General features: G+C 39.0%; 1 protein-coding gene across 2 annotated transcripts; it reads left to right on the top strand.

Moving 5' to 3' along the window:
* Positions 1-480: 480 nt before the first annotated feature.
* Positions 481-16,831, top strand: xpc (xeroderma pigmentosum, complementation group C). Of its 2 annotated transcripts, XM_077514842.1 has the most exons (15): positions 481-2,262; positions 2,417-2,685; positions 7,598-7,874; positions 7,948-8,038; positions 9,654-9,738; positions 9,827-9,984; positions 10,721-10,841; positions 10,924-11,013; positions 11,230-12,069; positions 12,151-12,311; positions 13,806-13,887; positions 14,369-14,500; positions 14,686-14,855; positions 15,959-16,052; positions 16,136-16,831. In XM_077514842.1, the coding sequence occupies exons 3-15, from the start codon at positions 7,853-7,855 to the stop codon at positions 16,475-16,477; spliced, it is 2,388 nt and encodes a 795-aa protein (XP_077370968.1). In that variant the 5' UTR covers positions 481-2,262; positions 2,417-2,685; positions 7,598-7,852; the 3' UTR covers positions 16,478-16,831. The 2 variants fall into 2 exon arrangements, with proteins under 2 accessions (XP_077370968.1, XP_077370967.1); XM_077514841.1 differs by lacking the exons at positions 481-2,262; positions 2,417-2,685 and adding an exon at positions 6,338-6,957 and having other exon boundaries at positions 7,598-7,873; positions 7,942-8,038.
* The last annotated feature ends 228 nt before the right edge of the window (positions 16,832-17,059 follow it).

Below are 17,059 nucleotides of genomic sequence, written 5' to 3'. Positions count from 1 at the left end.
CAGTGAAGATGAAAACATGCTGGGCTGCTGACTGAGACCACACAACTTTGTATGTGTGTGTCAGATTTGCTACAAAAGACTCAAACACTGCATGAGAAGATAAATCCTATTCATATTTTGGGAGTTGAACAAAGTGATATCTCTTTAATAGTTTTGGTTTTCTCAATTGGAAAGTTTGAGTTCCACATCATGTCCCCACATTGTCCCACAAGAATTTAAGAGTAAATTGTACAAAAGTCTATTGTCTATTGCGTTTCAAATTGACTAAGTGGGAATTTGGCAAGACACATATTGTATTTCCTCAAACAGAGCAATAGATGTAGTGTTAGAAAGGAGTGATATGGCTTTAAAATAAAATCACAGTTTTTTAAACTGTGCCGTTTTTTTTTAAATATTTTCAGTTATTTGCTTTATTTTTTTCTCATACAAAATTTGCTTTGAAAGGGTTTTGTTGTTTTTTTCTAGCAAGTAGCAAATATTTTAGTTTACAGAAAATAAGAAAACAAATATTTCTCATGAGAAACATTAAGATTTTGGCAAAAGATAAACATAATCTTTAACAAATTGACAAAATAAATTTTTAACATTCATTTAACATCATAAAACAGCATGTTCGTTGTCAAAGAGTCACACAGTAAGACGTACCCAGCACCCACATAACCCCATTTTTTTTCAGGGTCATTTCTCATGTAGAGTTACAAGTGTACAGTACTTGGAAGCACATGTCCATAAATCATTTCTCTTGCAACATATAAAAGTATGTCATGTCTTTGTCAGTATTCCATGTGATTGACTTTGTGATTGATTTTCCATACTTAAAGGTGGATTCAATGATGTTCTCGAAAAGTGGAAGCCAAACATCTGTTTGTCACGTTTAAAAAACTGTGCATGAGGAAGACCATCCTAAAACATCTCCTGCTCGTCTGGGGGAAACGCCTCTCAAATGATGCTAACGTCCGAGCTCATCTTCATCATCATCGTCATCTTCATCAGTCTCTGCAGCCGACCTCACTTCATACGGATGTCCTCTTGCGGCTCTCGGCTATTTTCAAAGTATGCGGTCAGCTTGGTGGAGCTACAACGATGAATGGCCGAATCCGAAGCTAGGAATGAGTACGCACGACGTCGTTACGCAGATTGATTGACAGGATCGAGTAACAATCGTTAAGATGACGCAGCGACAAAAATATCATTGAACCCACCTTTAAGTTGTTGAGTGTCACAGGCAGCAGACACCCTGGACTGGTCGCCAGTCGATTCAAATTTTCAAACAACCGTCACTGAGTGGGAACTGGAACCATGCTGCCTGCACCAAAGTCCATCAAAACAGTGACTCATGTTGAATCTTTCATCTTTATTACATAAAGCAGACTGACCAGAGCAAATCATCTGATTCTCCAGCAAAAATAAGCCTCAATAAGTTTCTTTAATGTTTAGAAAGAGGACCAGAAGGAGTTAGGATGGCTGGCAGGTGGTGAGTCGGTTCCTCTCATCTTCCTTCATTTCACATTTTGCTCCACTTCCTTCTTTGCATCCACCTTTACTTTCTTGTCTATCCTTCCGTTTCCATCTCCTTTCTCCCCTCATTTCTCACCCTCTTCCCCTCTCTGCTCCCCACCCACCCCTCCTTCTGCTACCCGGCATGACGTGGGATCACATCAAGGAACTGTTGCTGGGAGTTACGGGGATTGAGAGCGACGCGTTGGAATGCAACTCCAGCGGAGCCCCTGAGAGCATTTGGAGGAGGGAGAGGAGGAGGTTGTCGACTATTTCCACTTCATGCTTCTCAAGTGTTTCACCTCGATACTCTGACTGCTCTCGCTCTCTCTTTAACCTCTTTTTTATCTTTCCCATCACACCTCCATCCTCTCTGGGCATCCACACTCTGCCTTGCTATCGTGCGCGCCCTTTTGCTTGACTTTTGTGCGGTTTATTGGCCCTCTGTCAGGCTGTCCAACCAGGCCGCCTGTTTGTCTGTAAGCAGTGTAAATGCCAGCTAAAACAGACAGTGGCGGAGGCAAGGGAGGGCAAACACATGGAGATGCAAATGCACACACCGTGGCCAAACACACATTCTCTGTCATCAGCAGAATGAAAGTGCTTTCTAGTGTTATTTGAATGAGACAGAAAAGATCCCTATTCAGCCCCTCTAGCCAGCTTTTATTAACACGGTGAGGCGACATGAGCGCACCCTCCTCCCTATCCCCTCCCCCGCCTCACATCCCTTGTGTCTGGCTCACATACATACGCACACACATTGAGGTAGGTTTCCTGCACAGGTATGATCCCATCTCTCCTTTAGTTGGCCCCCTCTTACTCTTTTGTAACCCCCCCCCCCCCCCCTCTCTCTCTCTCTCTCTCTCTCTCTCTCTCTCTCTCTCTCTCTCTCTCTCTCTCTCTCTCTCTCTCGCTCTAGCTGCGTAAAGGGGCGGTCAAACTCCCCACACATCCACCGGTGGCTGAAGCAGCAGCAGCAGCAGCAGCACCCTTTCTTTGGAGCGGCCCAGAGGACAGCAGGGCAAGTGTTCTCCCTCAATGCAGCAGCATGGAGTGACATGTGGACTCGCCCGGACTTGTCAGAACCAAGAACCAGGATGGACCATCAGGCTTCCCCTGCATGGACGCTCATCACTTCTTTTTCCATTTTGGTGCCACAAACATCAGTCAGAAGCCAGTGGTGAAGTGGTAGTTTCATGTTATATTTATTGATACTTTTGCTTATACTGTACATATTTTATATATTTTTTTTGTTTTTTTTTGTTTTTTTAGAAACAGTACTGTGTCTGTTTTGAGTTTGGTTTGAAGCTATGATAATTTGACAGAAGTTTGATTCATTTCATATAGCCTATCGTCACTGTCCTGTTATTTATGTCCATTTTTGTCGCTTTACATTTTTACTTTTCAGCAGTGAAACTGAATGCAGACATCCCAAAAGCATAATTTAAAAAAAATGGACGTCTTTTTTCACAGGACAGCGATGATATGCTTCTTGACAATGAAGGCGACATGAATATAATTATTGTAAATGCAAAATCACAATAGCTTGACATTATGAATCTAAAATTGATTTCATCATGCATTCAGCAACTGTTCTTATAGAACATTAACCAGAAAAGCAAATGTGTCTCAATTTTCTCCAAGTTCACCTTCACCTCTGGTCAGAATGTTGCCACAAGTGGCAGAGCGGAGACATCAAATCCTTGTTTATGCAAGTTTTTTGTTAAATTACTTTTAATTGAGCCTTTTGTTGGTTTGTTTGCAACATGTGGAAACCACTGATTCGACAGAACTGGCCCCTCCTACTCAAAAAAAGGACAGTCCTCACTTTGATCAAATATGGCACAATTTTGTTAGTTTTAATTTAAATTTTACATTTATTATGGCACTGACCCATTAAGTCATCATGTTTTTATTTTAGCCTTGAGAGAAAGCTATTTTATAGTTTGACTCTGAAATGACCAACAAAAAATACAGCCAATATATTCTAATCTTTTCAAGTGCCAGTGATATTTTAATGGTTTGGGGTAATTTTGGACTGCTGAGCCCGAAAATGACTGATCTATTTTCTTTAATTGGCTCTGGAGATATTCAGTGTTAATTATATATATGTAAACCATGCCAATTTTCCGGAGGGGTGGTGGGGATAGTGGGGGTGTTGGTTTGATAGGGGTTAATGCCAATTTTGGATTCAGCAACATCAAGATGCCCTAAACCGTCGAAACTTTCTTCACGTGTTGACCAGTGTAATAATTATAACAGTAGTAAGTCAATATCATTCAAATTAGAATATGAATTGTCTTTTATTTGCTTTTTGAGGGGGTTTATTTTGGACGTGTATTAAGCAACACTGAGCAGTTTGATTGATTTTACTGATTGATTTATTGTGTAATTGTATAATTTTCAACAGCTCAAGGAAATACAGTGCATCAGACTTAAAGGATAAGTAGACGACCTTGTAGTAATAGTAAATCCAAAGTACAACGGCGGTACAAATACTGTAAAGAACATATCAGCTTCGTGCACACCTTCTTATTTTTATTCATTTAATTCATAGTCCTCTTCAATGTGTACCAACTTGCCCATACAGCCCAGTCTTCCCAATGCCCAGTGCGCTGTATGGCTTTTTATTCCTATCTGACTCTACTGATGGTTCATATAGGGATGGAAGCCATGCACCGCGCTGGAAGCACACACAACACACTGGAACACACACATACATATACAATTCCATATTGTGTATGCATATGAGTATGGATTCATGCATTCAGGAGAAGAGTTGTCACACAAAGTGAGATATGGACACACTGTCACATTTATGGTGAATTTGTGAACCTCTGCAGCACTTCGTCAACGTACATATCTGCCACCGAACAAAATTGATATTGATCTCAACAAGGAGGACAAGTGGACTCTGATGAATCAGATCAATTTGAACCGGAGAAGCAGAAGTCGTTTCATGGGACCTGTCGCCACAGTAGCACAATGACGAATCATATAGGTAGACTACTATTAGTTCTAATTCTTGGTTTCTGTAGTGTGAAGAGACTTGGCAAGTAATTGCGACAACAACAGTATTTTGTCAAATAGTGGCCAAGATTGTTTATTTATTCAACTGTAGATGGGGTCAGGCTTTTACTGTAATACAATTTATGTTCACGGAAACTGGAGTTTAAACTTAGGGGGGAAAATGGATGGGGTGTTATGGGTAGTGATGTGGACAAGTTGATTGATATGATTTATTGAACATATCCATCCATCCATTTTCTTGACCGCTTATTCCTCACTAGGGTCACAGGGGGTACTGGAGCCTATCTCAGCTGCCTCTGGGCAGTAGGCGGGGGGCACCCTGAACTGGTTGCCAGCCAATCGCAGGGCACACAGAGACGAACAGCCATCCACACGCACAAGCACACCCTTGGGACAATTTGGAGCACCCAATTAACCTGCCATGCATGTCTTTGGAACGTGGGAGGAGACCCGAGTACCCGGAGAAGACCCACGCAGGCACGGGGAGAACATGCAAACTCCACCCAGGAAGACCGGAGCCTGGACTCGAACCGGAGTCCTCAGAATTGGGAGGCGGACGTGCGAACCACTCACCCACTCACCCGTGCCGCCCCTTATTGAACATATACTCATATAAAATATATGAAAATAAAAATTGGAGTTGGTGAAAAGTCTTTTAGCTACCTCAGCATTAACATGGACGCAAACAATGTCAGAGTCTGAAATGCTAAAAGATCTATACGCAAATGCAGGGATTGTTTGCAACGTGATAAGACCCCACACTTTAATTCATACAAGACACTGTTTACATGTCTTGCAAGGGGCTGCTGTTTTGGTTTACAACAGAGTCAAATGGGCTCAAGCCACTAGTTAATCTAGTTAAGGTAATCTGTAAACTGAGGTAATTACAGCAACAAGTTACCCATTTATTTATTTTTTCTAATGGGAAACGAGGTGTATATTCATGTTGATGGTGTAACTAGTGAATTATTGTCAGTATAAATAAAGTGATTACCAAATTAGAAAATAATGCTGTCACTGTCAATGTTGAAGTGGACTATTTCTATGATATTGGGTTCCCTTTCATATTTATGTTAAGGTATAAACAATAAAAACATTGTCACATAAAGTCAACAAAAATAGTCGTGAAAAAAATGTGCAAATCCAGCGTTTTGTTTTTTTTCTGATGTAAACTGGACAATGAACTTTTGCCACTAAGCGACCCATATGTTCAGACTCCATACAACATGAAAGTACAGGGGGAAAAATATAGGCTACAGCATTGTTGGTTTTAATGGGCATTTAGTCTTGAGTGACATCTTATCCTCTGGCGCTACCCTCTGGAAAAACCTTGCATTTTTGCTCTGTACTGCTAATACAATAATGCAGATAATCATCATTAGTATCTCGCCTGACGAGTATTTCATTTTTTTTTTTTCGATTGTCCAAAATGTACCGAATAATAAATCTGAGATTGAAGAGTAGAGGTTTCTGATGGTCTTTTATTTATTTATATTTATGTATGTATGTATGTATGTATGTATGTATGTATTTATTTATTTATTTATTTATTTATTTATTCTTAATTTACGAACAACAGAAGATTGGCCGCCAATCATGCGGAAGACTGGGTTCGGTTCCCCGACTGATTATTTATTTATTTATTTATTTATTTATTTATTTATTTATTTATTTATTTATTCCTTGGTTCGTTCGTGCCCTGCGATTGGCTGGCAACCAGTCCAGGGTGTCCCCCGCCTACTGCCCAGAGCCAGCTGAGATAGGCGCCAGCACCCCCCGCGACCCTTGTGAGGAATAAGCGGTCAAGAAAATGGATGGATGGATGGATGGTTCGTTCGTTCGTTTGTTTGTTTATTCATTTATTATGGAAAAACCGTTTCGGAATTTTGTTTTGTTTTATTTTGTTTTGCTTTTCAACAGACGAGTGACTTTTGAAGTCCTCCACTTTTTACCCTTCGAAATCCATTGATCTACTTAAAGGTTTTAGCTGGGTGGTGGGTGGTTGACTATACCCTGCAACTTGCCTGTTTATACACTAGATGGCAATATGTACTCAAAAGTAGTTGCGAGTACGCCACAAAGGCCAGAAGAAAAAGAAGCTAACCGGACGTGATGCCACAGCCCGCCTCCTTCATGAACAGTCTCGCTTTAGTGTTATCAAATAGGGGTTTGAATGTTGGGTAACTTCTTTTTTATGACATCCACCAAGGAATAACTTCACGCAGGGAATTGTAAGACTCGTGTAAGTTCGTACGTGTTAAAAAAACAACAACAACAAACAAACGCACGAATAAATATTTTAGCGAAAAAAAACGATTATGGCAAAGCGGAATGGATGTAAGAAGGCAGATGTCGATACAAAGAAGCTGAAGCAGGTGCTGAAGGCGAAGGGTGGAGGAGCAAAAGAGAGGGCGAAGAGAAAAGAAGCAGGTAATATTTAGCAAACAACAGAGAACTGCGTGAGAACGGAACATGTATTTAATTATGTAATTGTGCTGTTTTGGAGACATAATGTCTACAGAAAGTACAATTAACAGTTCAGTATATTACAAAACCTTAATTGCTATACATGTATAGCCCTTACGATTATGTTAACGTCCTGTACTGACCTCATGTTTAGACTCAAATTCTCATCTTTTATTTTCATCTCAATATCTTATCGATCTAGCACACTCCCTCTTAAGATGACTACACACATCGCCTGTCTCACTACCGCGTCCTGTCCTTTCCCTGTCCTGTCCTGTTTGCTACAATACACATACAGCTACAAGCCTTACAATCTCAAGTTTGCAACCCCTATGTTATAAATTATAGTTCCCCTAATACTGCACTGTTATTGTTCTCTGTTTTGCTGTGCTCTTTACTCTCTGTCTGTCTCCTCGGAAAACCTTCTGTCTCACTTATAAACAAAACAAAGGGAGTCTAATGTATTGTTCCGACGTAAAAAGACATACCGATCAACCACATATGACCAGAACATACAAAATAGAAAAGGTTTAGATAGGAAAATAACTAAATGACTTAACATTACTACACTAAATGTTGGGAATGGTTTCCTGCTGTCTCTAAGGTGATGACAGTGCAAAAAAAGAAGAGGAGATTCTCAGGAGGATGGTCATTCCAAAACCACGTTCCTCCTCAGGCCACCACCGAGTTGGGAAAGCGAATAGCATCATCACCAGCAAACACTTCCGGTCACAGGTAAAGATGGAGATCATGCACAGCAATGATGAAAACAATGAAAAGATGAGCTCAGTAGCCCCAGTTACGGACAATGTAAAGAAAGAAGAAGAAGAAGAGGAGGAGGAGAGTGACGAAGAGGAGGATGATTGGGAGGAGGTGGAAGGTGAGTAAAGAAGAATAACATTGTACCGGTACTTGCTTTTTAATTAACGTGGGTTTGTGTTTTGTGAGAACTGGCTGAGCCTCTGAGTCCAGCAGAAACACCAGAACCAGTCCTGCCCTCGCAGTCCGTAGAGATAGAAATTGAGACTCCAGAAATCAGGAAAAAGTAAGTGAACTTGCTAAACATTGTTCTTTTTGTTCTTTTAAGAATTTACATTAGAGGAAGCCATCTTCTGTAACTACTAGTTTGCTTGTGTGTGCAGCAATACATATCAAACGGCAATATGTGGCAATATCACTTCACAAAGAATTTGTTCTCATGCTATGCTTCTGTTCTATTGTTTTCAAGGATTTCAAATGACACTTGCAGAGATTAACTTATCTTTATTTATGACACTAAACTGTTACTGAAAATTATAGTATAGTATAGTATAGTATAGTATAGTATAGTATAGTGTTTTGTGCATAGGTGTAGGTAAAATTTGTTATAGTTGCTCATATTCAAATTCAAACATGTAATTCTTTGTAGCAAATAGCAATGTTTTTTTTTTTCTTCTGGAGCCTGCAAACTAGTTGATCCTCAACCTAGAGCTCCAGTAGTGCACTCCATTTTGCCTCAAGTGCTTGAAGGCACAGTTAACCAATAGTCCCACACAGTCCTCCGAATTTTTAACGATCAGTTAATGGACAAATCAATGATTATGGATACGCTAACTGATAGACCGATGTGGTTTTTCCAAGGCCGATACCGATACAGATTATTTGTAGTCAAGTAGGCCGATAACCGATATTTCAAGCCGATATTCATTTGCAGTAAAATGGGAGGATTCTTTTAAACTATATATAATTTCTCACAGAGTAACAAATTCATGCGAATGTAGCTCATTTGGGGTTTTTATTAGGGTTCGGAAAAACGTTTCAAAAAGATTTTCGCGGTGAAAAATTGTGTGAATATGTTCCAAATGTGTTTACGACAAATAAAAACTGACTGCGAACATCTTACAAATCCTGATGAAAACCCCAAATTCGCTACGTTCGCAAGTATTCCCTGCTCAGTGAGCTTTATCGGCCTTCAGATTAAAAAAAATGGCCGATGCCGATATTTGTCAAAATGCCAAATATCGGCACCGATAATCGGCCCGGCCGATTATCGGTCTATCCCTAACGCTAAGTGAAAAACTGGATGAAGTCCTGATTACAATGGCATTAGGGAAGCACTTTCCCAATGGAACCACTCATCTACTTGTCATTCTCCATGAACTCCAAGGTAGCCTGCTAATGAACAAACAAATGGCCAAACAGCCCTTAATAAAAGAATGTGTAATTAGTTGTTTGCACTTCAGTTGATAGCTTTGCCTTCACAGAGGTCTGCACTTTATTGAGGGAAATCAGTGGCCCAAGACTTTTTTTTTTAATGCGAAAAACAAAACAAATGCTATTTAATTTTGTGTGCCTTGTACATGTTAACTAAGATATTCATATTTCAAATATTTGAAACACCCTATAGTATATTAATACCACATATACATACAGTCTCTTTCCCACTTCTTTCATATACTCTAATTGTATTCAATAATTTATTCTTTGAGGAATTAAGGAAAATGTTGAGAAAGGTGAAAAACTGCCAATCATTCATTCTGTTTGGACCCAAGTCCGACCTAATTTCTTGACAACTGGCAGTAGTTTTAGCCTTTGAATCTGCTTACTGACAAACAAATTATGTTTAATAATGCTCAAACATTGTCTGTTGCTGTGAGTAATCATCATTTGTGATTGTCCAGACAGAAGAAAAAGGCAGAGTTTGAGATGTACCTGAGACGGATGATGAACCGTTACAAGAAGGACCTGCTGATCGACACACACAAGGTGAACACTCTTGCTTGCAATTTTGTTGTTTGTATCCTTCCATGCTGCCTTTGTGAGTTATTATGAGATTCTTTTTATGCTCTATCAGGTGCACCTCATGTGTCTCTTAGCCAGTGCGATGTTCCGCAACCGCCTTTGCAGTGAACCTGACCTGCTGGCCATCACGCTGTCGATGCTGCCTGCTCACTTTAGCGCGGTCGCCAAGGAACGTAAAGACCAGAACTACCTCTCTGGGCTGCTAAAATGGTGCGTGTACATTAACAATGTTATAAGTAGTTGTCACACCCTTTAAATCAGTGATTCGACTGGGCAGCCTTTGTTCAATAAAAGTTGTGAAATGTTTCTTAAGTAACATTCATTCTGCATTCAGCAAAACCTCTGAAGTCAAACACCCCTAAATTTGTACATTCATTGTAATTTCCCCAAGTGCTTTATAGTCCTGCCATGTTGAGAACAATATACTCCTGAGTTATGTAACTCACATTCAAATCCTCAAGTTCACTTACTCTGAAACTTCAGGGTTTTTTTTATTTTTATTTTTTATGTTTTATATGGTCATTAAACTTTTATAGCTATTTTGAATGTTAGTAAGACACAATTCCACTCACCACATTTCATCTTTGTAATCCGTTGTTAAAGTTGATTATTTTTGGTTTTGACGCTGTAATACAATCAAGTTTTTAACTACTTTTTACACATGACTTTTGCTTGTGCTCTTATTAAATGTTCTGTGATGGTGACAGTTCGACTGTGAAAGAAGATTGCTTAGGAGGAAAATGTATTATTTTAAGTATGTATCATTAATTTGAATGTATTCATCTATGTGCCGGAACGGTTTTTGTGGGGCTTTTTAGACCAAAAAAAAAAAAAAAAAAGACACACTAATTAATATTGTCTTTAATGTGTGTAAAACAAAAAGTGGAACAGAGTTTGAACTGTTTACATGCATCAAGTAAAGTGTAAATGTCATTGCATCTTCCAGGTTTCAAGCAACGTTTACCTTCAACCCCAATCTTCCATATGAAGAGCGTCCAAACCCTCGCACTCTGCTGGAGAGACGTCTAGCAAGCCTGTCAGCAAAGAACCACCAGGAGATGACTCATGTCGGTAGTTCACCCTCCACCAGTGGAATGGAATGATTGAAACGCTGTTGACGTGATCATGCTCTTTTTGTGTTATCTGTAGTTGTTCATGCTGGTCTTGAGGTCTCTGCAGCTCTTTTGTCGGTTGGTTCTTTCTCTTCAGCCCATTCCTCTCAAACCTCCACCAGCCAAGGTAACATCACCATTTTGTAGGCATGTAGCATCCATCCATATTCAATACTGATTCTTCTCTTTCAGGTACAGTAATATTACCGGTACTATAATATTAAATGCATTTGCAAAAATACACATGGTGGTATCATTTTGCATCTTTGCCTGTTGTTGTGTTCCTGTGTGATATATGTTCACCACTTATTCATAATTTTCTAATTCGCTTTCTTGTCTACAGGGCAAGGGGGCCACAACCTCCTCTATCTTACCAGTAAAGACAAAACAAAGCCAGGAAACATCAAAGACCAGCTCATCTGAACAAAAAGTCTCTCCAGGCTCTAAGAGGCCAGCTAGTGGAGCAAAGAGTGCCGGAGACAGGGGAGGGAAAAAAGCAAAGAGAAAATCATTAAAGGGAGAGGAAGAAGAGGGGGCAGAGAAGATTATGTCGCCAGGTGGCCCAAGACCAAAAAACACTAAACGGCGCAGCATCGCTTCTAAGGTCAGCTACAAGGAAGAAAGCAACAGTGAGGGTGAGGAGGAATTTAGTGATGATGATTTTCAAGCGTCCAGTGAGGGGGACAGCGACGATTCGGAGATTGAGACCAAAGCTGCTAAGGTAGTAAAGGGTAAAGAGAGAAGCAAAGGCAAAGATAAAAATGACAGAAACAGTACGGCCCAGAAGGAAAGAAGCTGTCGAGGGAAAGATGAGGAAAATCGCGAGGATGGAGAAAAAGTACTGGCCGTGAGTAAAGCAAAGCGAAGGAGCACGAACAAGAACAATAGTGTCGGAGCTGATGAGTGGTTGGAAGTATTTGTGGACAAGACTTCCTCGTGGGTGTGTGTGGATGTGGAGCACGGAGTGGGCGTACCTCACCTCTGCTCACAAAATGCAACGCGGCCAGTCACGTACGTGGTGGGCGTGGACGGAGACGGCTTTGTGAAAGACCTGGGTCGGAAGTATGACCCCACCTGGATGACGTCGACAAGGAAGAGGCGGGTGGAAGAGGAGTGGTGGGAGGAGACACTGCAGCCGTTTCTGAGACCCGAAGATGAGCGGGACGTAAAAGAGGATAAGGAGGTTAACCATTAACACATTTTTTCAAAAGCCTTCCTAAATTGGATCACTGTATGCTCAAGATTTATTTTACTGGCCACTCAGATGCAGAAAAAGCTGCTAAACAAGCCTTTGCCCATCTCCATCACTGAGTACAAGAACCACCCGCTGTACGCTTTAAAGAGACACCTACTCAAGTATGAAGCCATCTATCCTGACACAGCCGCCGTACTCGGATACTGCCGAGGAGAGGCGGTGTACTCCAGGTCAGTCAAACTCTTTGGTGTGAGGGACCGTCACGGACATCATTCAGGATTACCTCTCACACATAATTTAAATGCTCTCAGAACACTGCTTGATACGCTCTCCCATGCACACGAGCCTCAGCTTCTTCCCCCTGAATTTAGTTATGGTGGATTTTAGTCCTTTGAAGTGCTTATTCCACTCCCTCCCCCCACAATTCCACAGATAGCCACCACTTGTGCCTTATACACAATACTGAAACACTCTCATACATACTACTGAAACGCTCTTATACACAAATAGAATAAATCTCCAAATAAATGAATAATCAGTACAGTAGTCTCTGTATGATAGCATTTTAGTAGTATGTTTAGGAGGATATCAGGCGTGTGTATGAGTGAAAGAAATTCAGTAATTTATATGAGTGCTTTAGTTGTGTGAAGTGTGTTAAGTAGAGAGGTAATCCTGAATTACTGTAAATCCCTATCGGCCCTTGTAACTTTTTCCCATTCTTCATAGATAATTACTGGGTAGTCTTTCCAGTTCACACGCTCTCTAAAGGGCGAGTCCTGATACTTTTTAAGGTAATAATTAGTGCTGTCAAAGTTAAAGCATTAACTAATTAATCACAAAAATACCGTATTAATTAGGGGTGTGAATTGCCTAGTACCTGACGATTCGATTCGTATCACGATTCACAGGTCACGATTCGATTCGATACCGATTAATCCCGATACGAATTTATAAGTCGATTGTTGCGATTTTTTTTCATTCAAATTTAGAAAATACTAATCAATCATGTATTAAAACAGATTTATCACACTATTAATTTTGACCTCAGATGATCATTTAGCTGACAGCGGATGGTTACATTAATGGTAGCACAGGTTGTTTGAGCAATAAACATAACTACATGCATTAAAGTAAAGCATTTCATAAATGTTTGTGTATGACATTCAGAATATTTGTTCATGTTAAAAGTATTGGGGACATTTTTATTTTCCATTTTAAATTATGCAAGTAATAAACAGAGGATGATCAGCGCGTACAGTGGATCAAAAAATGTTGACGACGTCCTCATAACATTTAATATTTAAGAATTAACACATAGCAGGTGCTTTTCAAATTTGACGGGCAAAAAAAATGTTGATTAATAAAAAACCTTTTTAGTTTAGCGTTTAATCAAAATTCTAAGATATGTTTAATCTGTTTTAAAAATGTAATCATTTGACAGCTCTAGTTAATGGGAAAATGTTGACGACTAAGGAGGTCTTGCAGAGCAGAACTGTATCAATATTTTGTTTTGTATTTTAATGTAATGTGCAGTGCGTTGTTTGTTTGTTTGTATGTATAATGTTCTCAAATGCAGCAATATCGGTCTCTTGATTGTAATTTTGATGATTGTGTATAAGAACATTTTTAATGTATTAGTGTTGCTATTTCAGTTAGGCAATGAAGACAGTTTCCTATTTTTGAAGCAAATATTAATAAAATGTGATATTTTTCCTTTCTGCTAGAGATTGTGTGCACACTCTACACTCCAAAGACACATGGCTGAAAGAAGCACGGACTGTCAGAATAGGAGAACTACCCTACAAAGTGAGAGGTTTTTACCGTTTTTAGTTTCTTTGTTTCTTTTACAGTTTCTCGGATAATTGATTTCTGAACTATGTAGATGCTCTTTAACCGAATATATTCATTCTAAGAATTAATTTATAGAAAAGAAAGGAATAATTAATAATGAATTTGACTGTTAAAAAACATATAGCCAATCCTCTTAATGTTTATAATTAAGATGTCACATTATATTTACTTGCATTGCTCAACAGCAGAAAAAAAAAGTTTAGCAGCTTTGACTTCTCCGAGAAGCCTGAGTTTAAAATGGTAAAACACTGTGCTTGAGAGCTCACTAAAGTTGAGTCTGCATTAAAGTGCTTCTTGATGCTGGATGGACTTTCCTCGATTTTATGACTGGTGGTCTAATAATCCTTAAATTAGTTCCATCATGGATTGTTTATCCGCTTCAGACTGTGTTCAATTCAATGACTAACGGTTTAATGTCATTTTGTGTCCATATCAGATGGTGAAGGGCTTCTCTAATCGTTCCCGTAAGGCTCGCACGATGACCGAGCAGAAGGATGAAAATGACCTTGCTCTGTTTGGAGAATGGCAGACAGAGGCGTATCAACCTCCTTTAGCTGTGAATGGAAAGGTATTCAATGCTAATTGAATAGGTAACTTTATTTTGTATGACATGAAAAAGTTACCTATTTGGGTTTGAAATGTTGAAAAGCCAAAACCTGCAAAATATCTTTCAAAAGATGCATTGAAATGACCCCAAATTGATTATTGTGTAATGTATTTGTATGTTATTTACTGCTTATTTGTTGTCTTCAGGTTCCTCGCAACGACTATGGCAACGTGTACTTGTTTAAGACCTGTATGCTGCCAGTGGGTTGCGTCCACCTCAGGCTGTCCAACCTGCACCGCGTAGCCAAGAAGTTGGACATGGATGCTGCCCCCGCCGTCACCGGCTTTGACTTTCATGGGGGATATTCACATGCAGTGTAAGACCATTTCTTTTTTGTATTCAATTCACCTTCAGATTTAATGTTTTGACACTGTTTAGGTGCATGATTACACCACTATGGAGTAATGCTGAGGAGAAACAGTGTGCAGATATTTAGCAACTGCAATATTCAGATGTGAATTTCAAAATGTACATGAATAAATGGATACTATATTTACAGAAAAACACCTCCATTACTATTAGCATTTTATAGGTTACTATACAACAATAGTACATGTCGGAGAACACACAAGTATTAAAAAAAAAAAAATCAAGTGGACTCTCAGTGTGTTATTTTTGGGCAAGCCAGGATATTAATGTTATCAAAAATTAACTCATTATTCACTGTGAATAATGATGATTAACAGCAGAGTTTTTTGTGCCTAAGCAAGGTTATTTTAGAAAACGAACAAAAAAAACGATCTAAAACTAAAATTAAAAAAACAATTTCATTAATAAAATAAAATAAAAATGAAAATGCTTTTTAAAAAACAAAAACTAACTGAAACTACATTTTATGTTTACAAAACTAACTAAAACTAACTGAAATTATAGCGAAAATGTCCTTTGTTTTAGTCTTTGATAATTAATTTCATGCATGAGCCTTTGGGGATGTTTTAAAATTTAATTTGAAGTATATTTAACTGGAGTAAAGACGGCAGCAGCCAGTAGAAAAGCACCTTCAGACGACGTCGCTCCAATGGCTTGGCTCGCCTGCTTTTTCATTTAACTCAGCCAAAATACAATGCTAGGTAAGAACTTTGTTACTTTTTTCATTTTACCATGGTGTTTGTTAAATATTGCACACAATAAATACACATAAAAAAAAAATACTGAAACTAACTAAAACTAAGTGTGTTTTAAATAACTAAAATGAATAAAAAAAAAAAAAAAACTAACAGAACCACACTGAAAACTAATTACAACTAACTAACTTAAAAAAAAAAAAAAAAAAAAAAAAAAAAAAAAAAAAAAAAAAATGGAAATTCCAAAACTATAATAACCCTGTGCCCAAGTAATGACACCACAACCCTTGGACTTGAACATTAGTATAGGAGAATAGCATATTTATTATTAACTTGGTTCCAATTTGTGCTACAGAACTGATGGCTACATTGTGTGTGAAGAGCATGAGGAGATCCTCAGAGCTGCCTGGGAAGAAGAACAAGAGCTTCAAAAAAAGAAGGAGAAAGAGGTCTGTGGAAGTTCACTTGTGGGAGTGTCATTGAAAAGCTGTTATTGTTTGGGTAAATGACCTTTTGGGCTTTCATTTTTCAGAAAAGAGAAAAGAGGGTGATCTCCAATTGGACTCTGCTTGTGAAGGGCCTTCTCATCAGAGAACGTCTAAAGCAGCGTTATGGCAAGAAGGGCCAGGCCGCCGGGAGCCTCGCTGCCGCCGCCGCTGCTGACGGAGACAAATGTGATGGGCTTTCATCAGATGAGGGGGGTGTCGGGAAGGAGGAAGATTCCAGACCTAAAACTGCATTAGAGACACTGGCTATGTCTTGGCCCCAAAACAGGCAAGCAGAGGAGGAGAAAGAGGGGGGTTTCAGCACACCAAAGACAAAGCGGGAGAGGAGAGGCAAAGAGAAACATTTATTCCCCTTTGAGAAAGCGTGATACTGCGTGACTTTTACCCCCGTGTGTCACTTTTGTACTTTTCAAGTCACTGTTCACTTAATGCTGCTCCACATACACACTAGTGCGTATGCAGACAGTCAGTCATGGGTGGTTTTATGAACGGGTTAATAAATATATATTTGAAATGGAGAGTTTTGACTGAAGAGAAGCTGAAAGGTGACTTTTTTATTATTATTATTGTTTGACAACCACACAATTATCATTATGGAACACACACTTATCCTCCATCTCTTTTTCTCAATATTGTGTGTATAATGTTTGTTTACAGATGATGGCACTTGTTTTTCTAAGTGAATATTGGAATACAATTAAAATAAAAAATGTTGAACGTTATTTCAATGTGTGGTCATGTTTTTCTAGCATCACAAATTCTTAATGTGCCAGAGCTACTTTTCTAATGAGCTACAAACTGAAGATATTTAAAATAATGTAATTAGAATTGTATTATAATAATGTAATTTAGTAATTACATTAAAAATAGAATTACATTTTGCATTTATGAAATATAGCCAGGCACACTAGCTTTAGTATGAATGAATTAAACTACAAGCCATGACGTAT

The sequence above is a fragment of the Festucalex cinctus genome, chromosome 2, assembly GCF_051991245.1.
Source record: "Festucalex cinctus isolate MCC-2025b chromosome 2, RoL_Fcin_1.0, whole genome shotgun sequence".
In the NCBI taxonomy this organism is placed as follows: Eukaryota; Metazoa; Chordata; class Actinopteri; order Syngnathiformes; family Syngnathidae; genus Festucalex; species Festucalex cinctus.
This window is presented reverse-complemented; position numbering and strand designations above follow the sequence as displayed.

Excerpts from the sequence above, each read along its gene's own strand:
- xpc (XM_077514841.1), top strand. The coding sequence starts at position 6,846 with ATGGCAAAGCGGAATGGATGTAAGAAGGCAGATGTCGATACAAAGAAG. Across the intron at positions 8,039-9,653 it reads ACTCCAGAAATCAGGAAAAA|ACAGAAGAAAAAGGCAGAGT; the intron begins GTAAGTGAACTT and ends GTGATTGTCCAG. Across the intron at positions 12,070-12,150 it reads ACGTAAAAGAGGATAAGGAG|ATGCAGAAAAAGCTGCTAAA; the intron begins GTTAACCATTAA and ends CTGGCCACTCAG.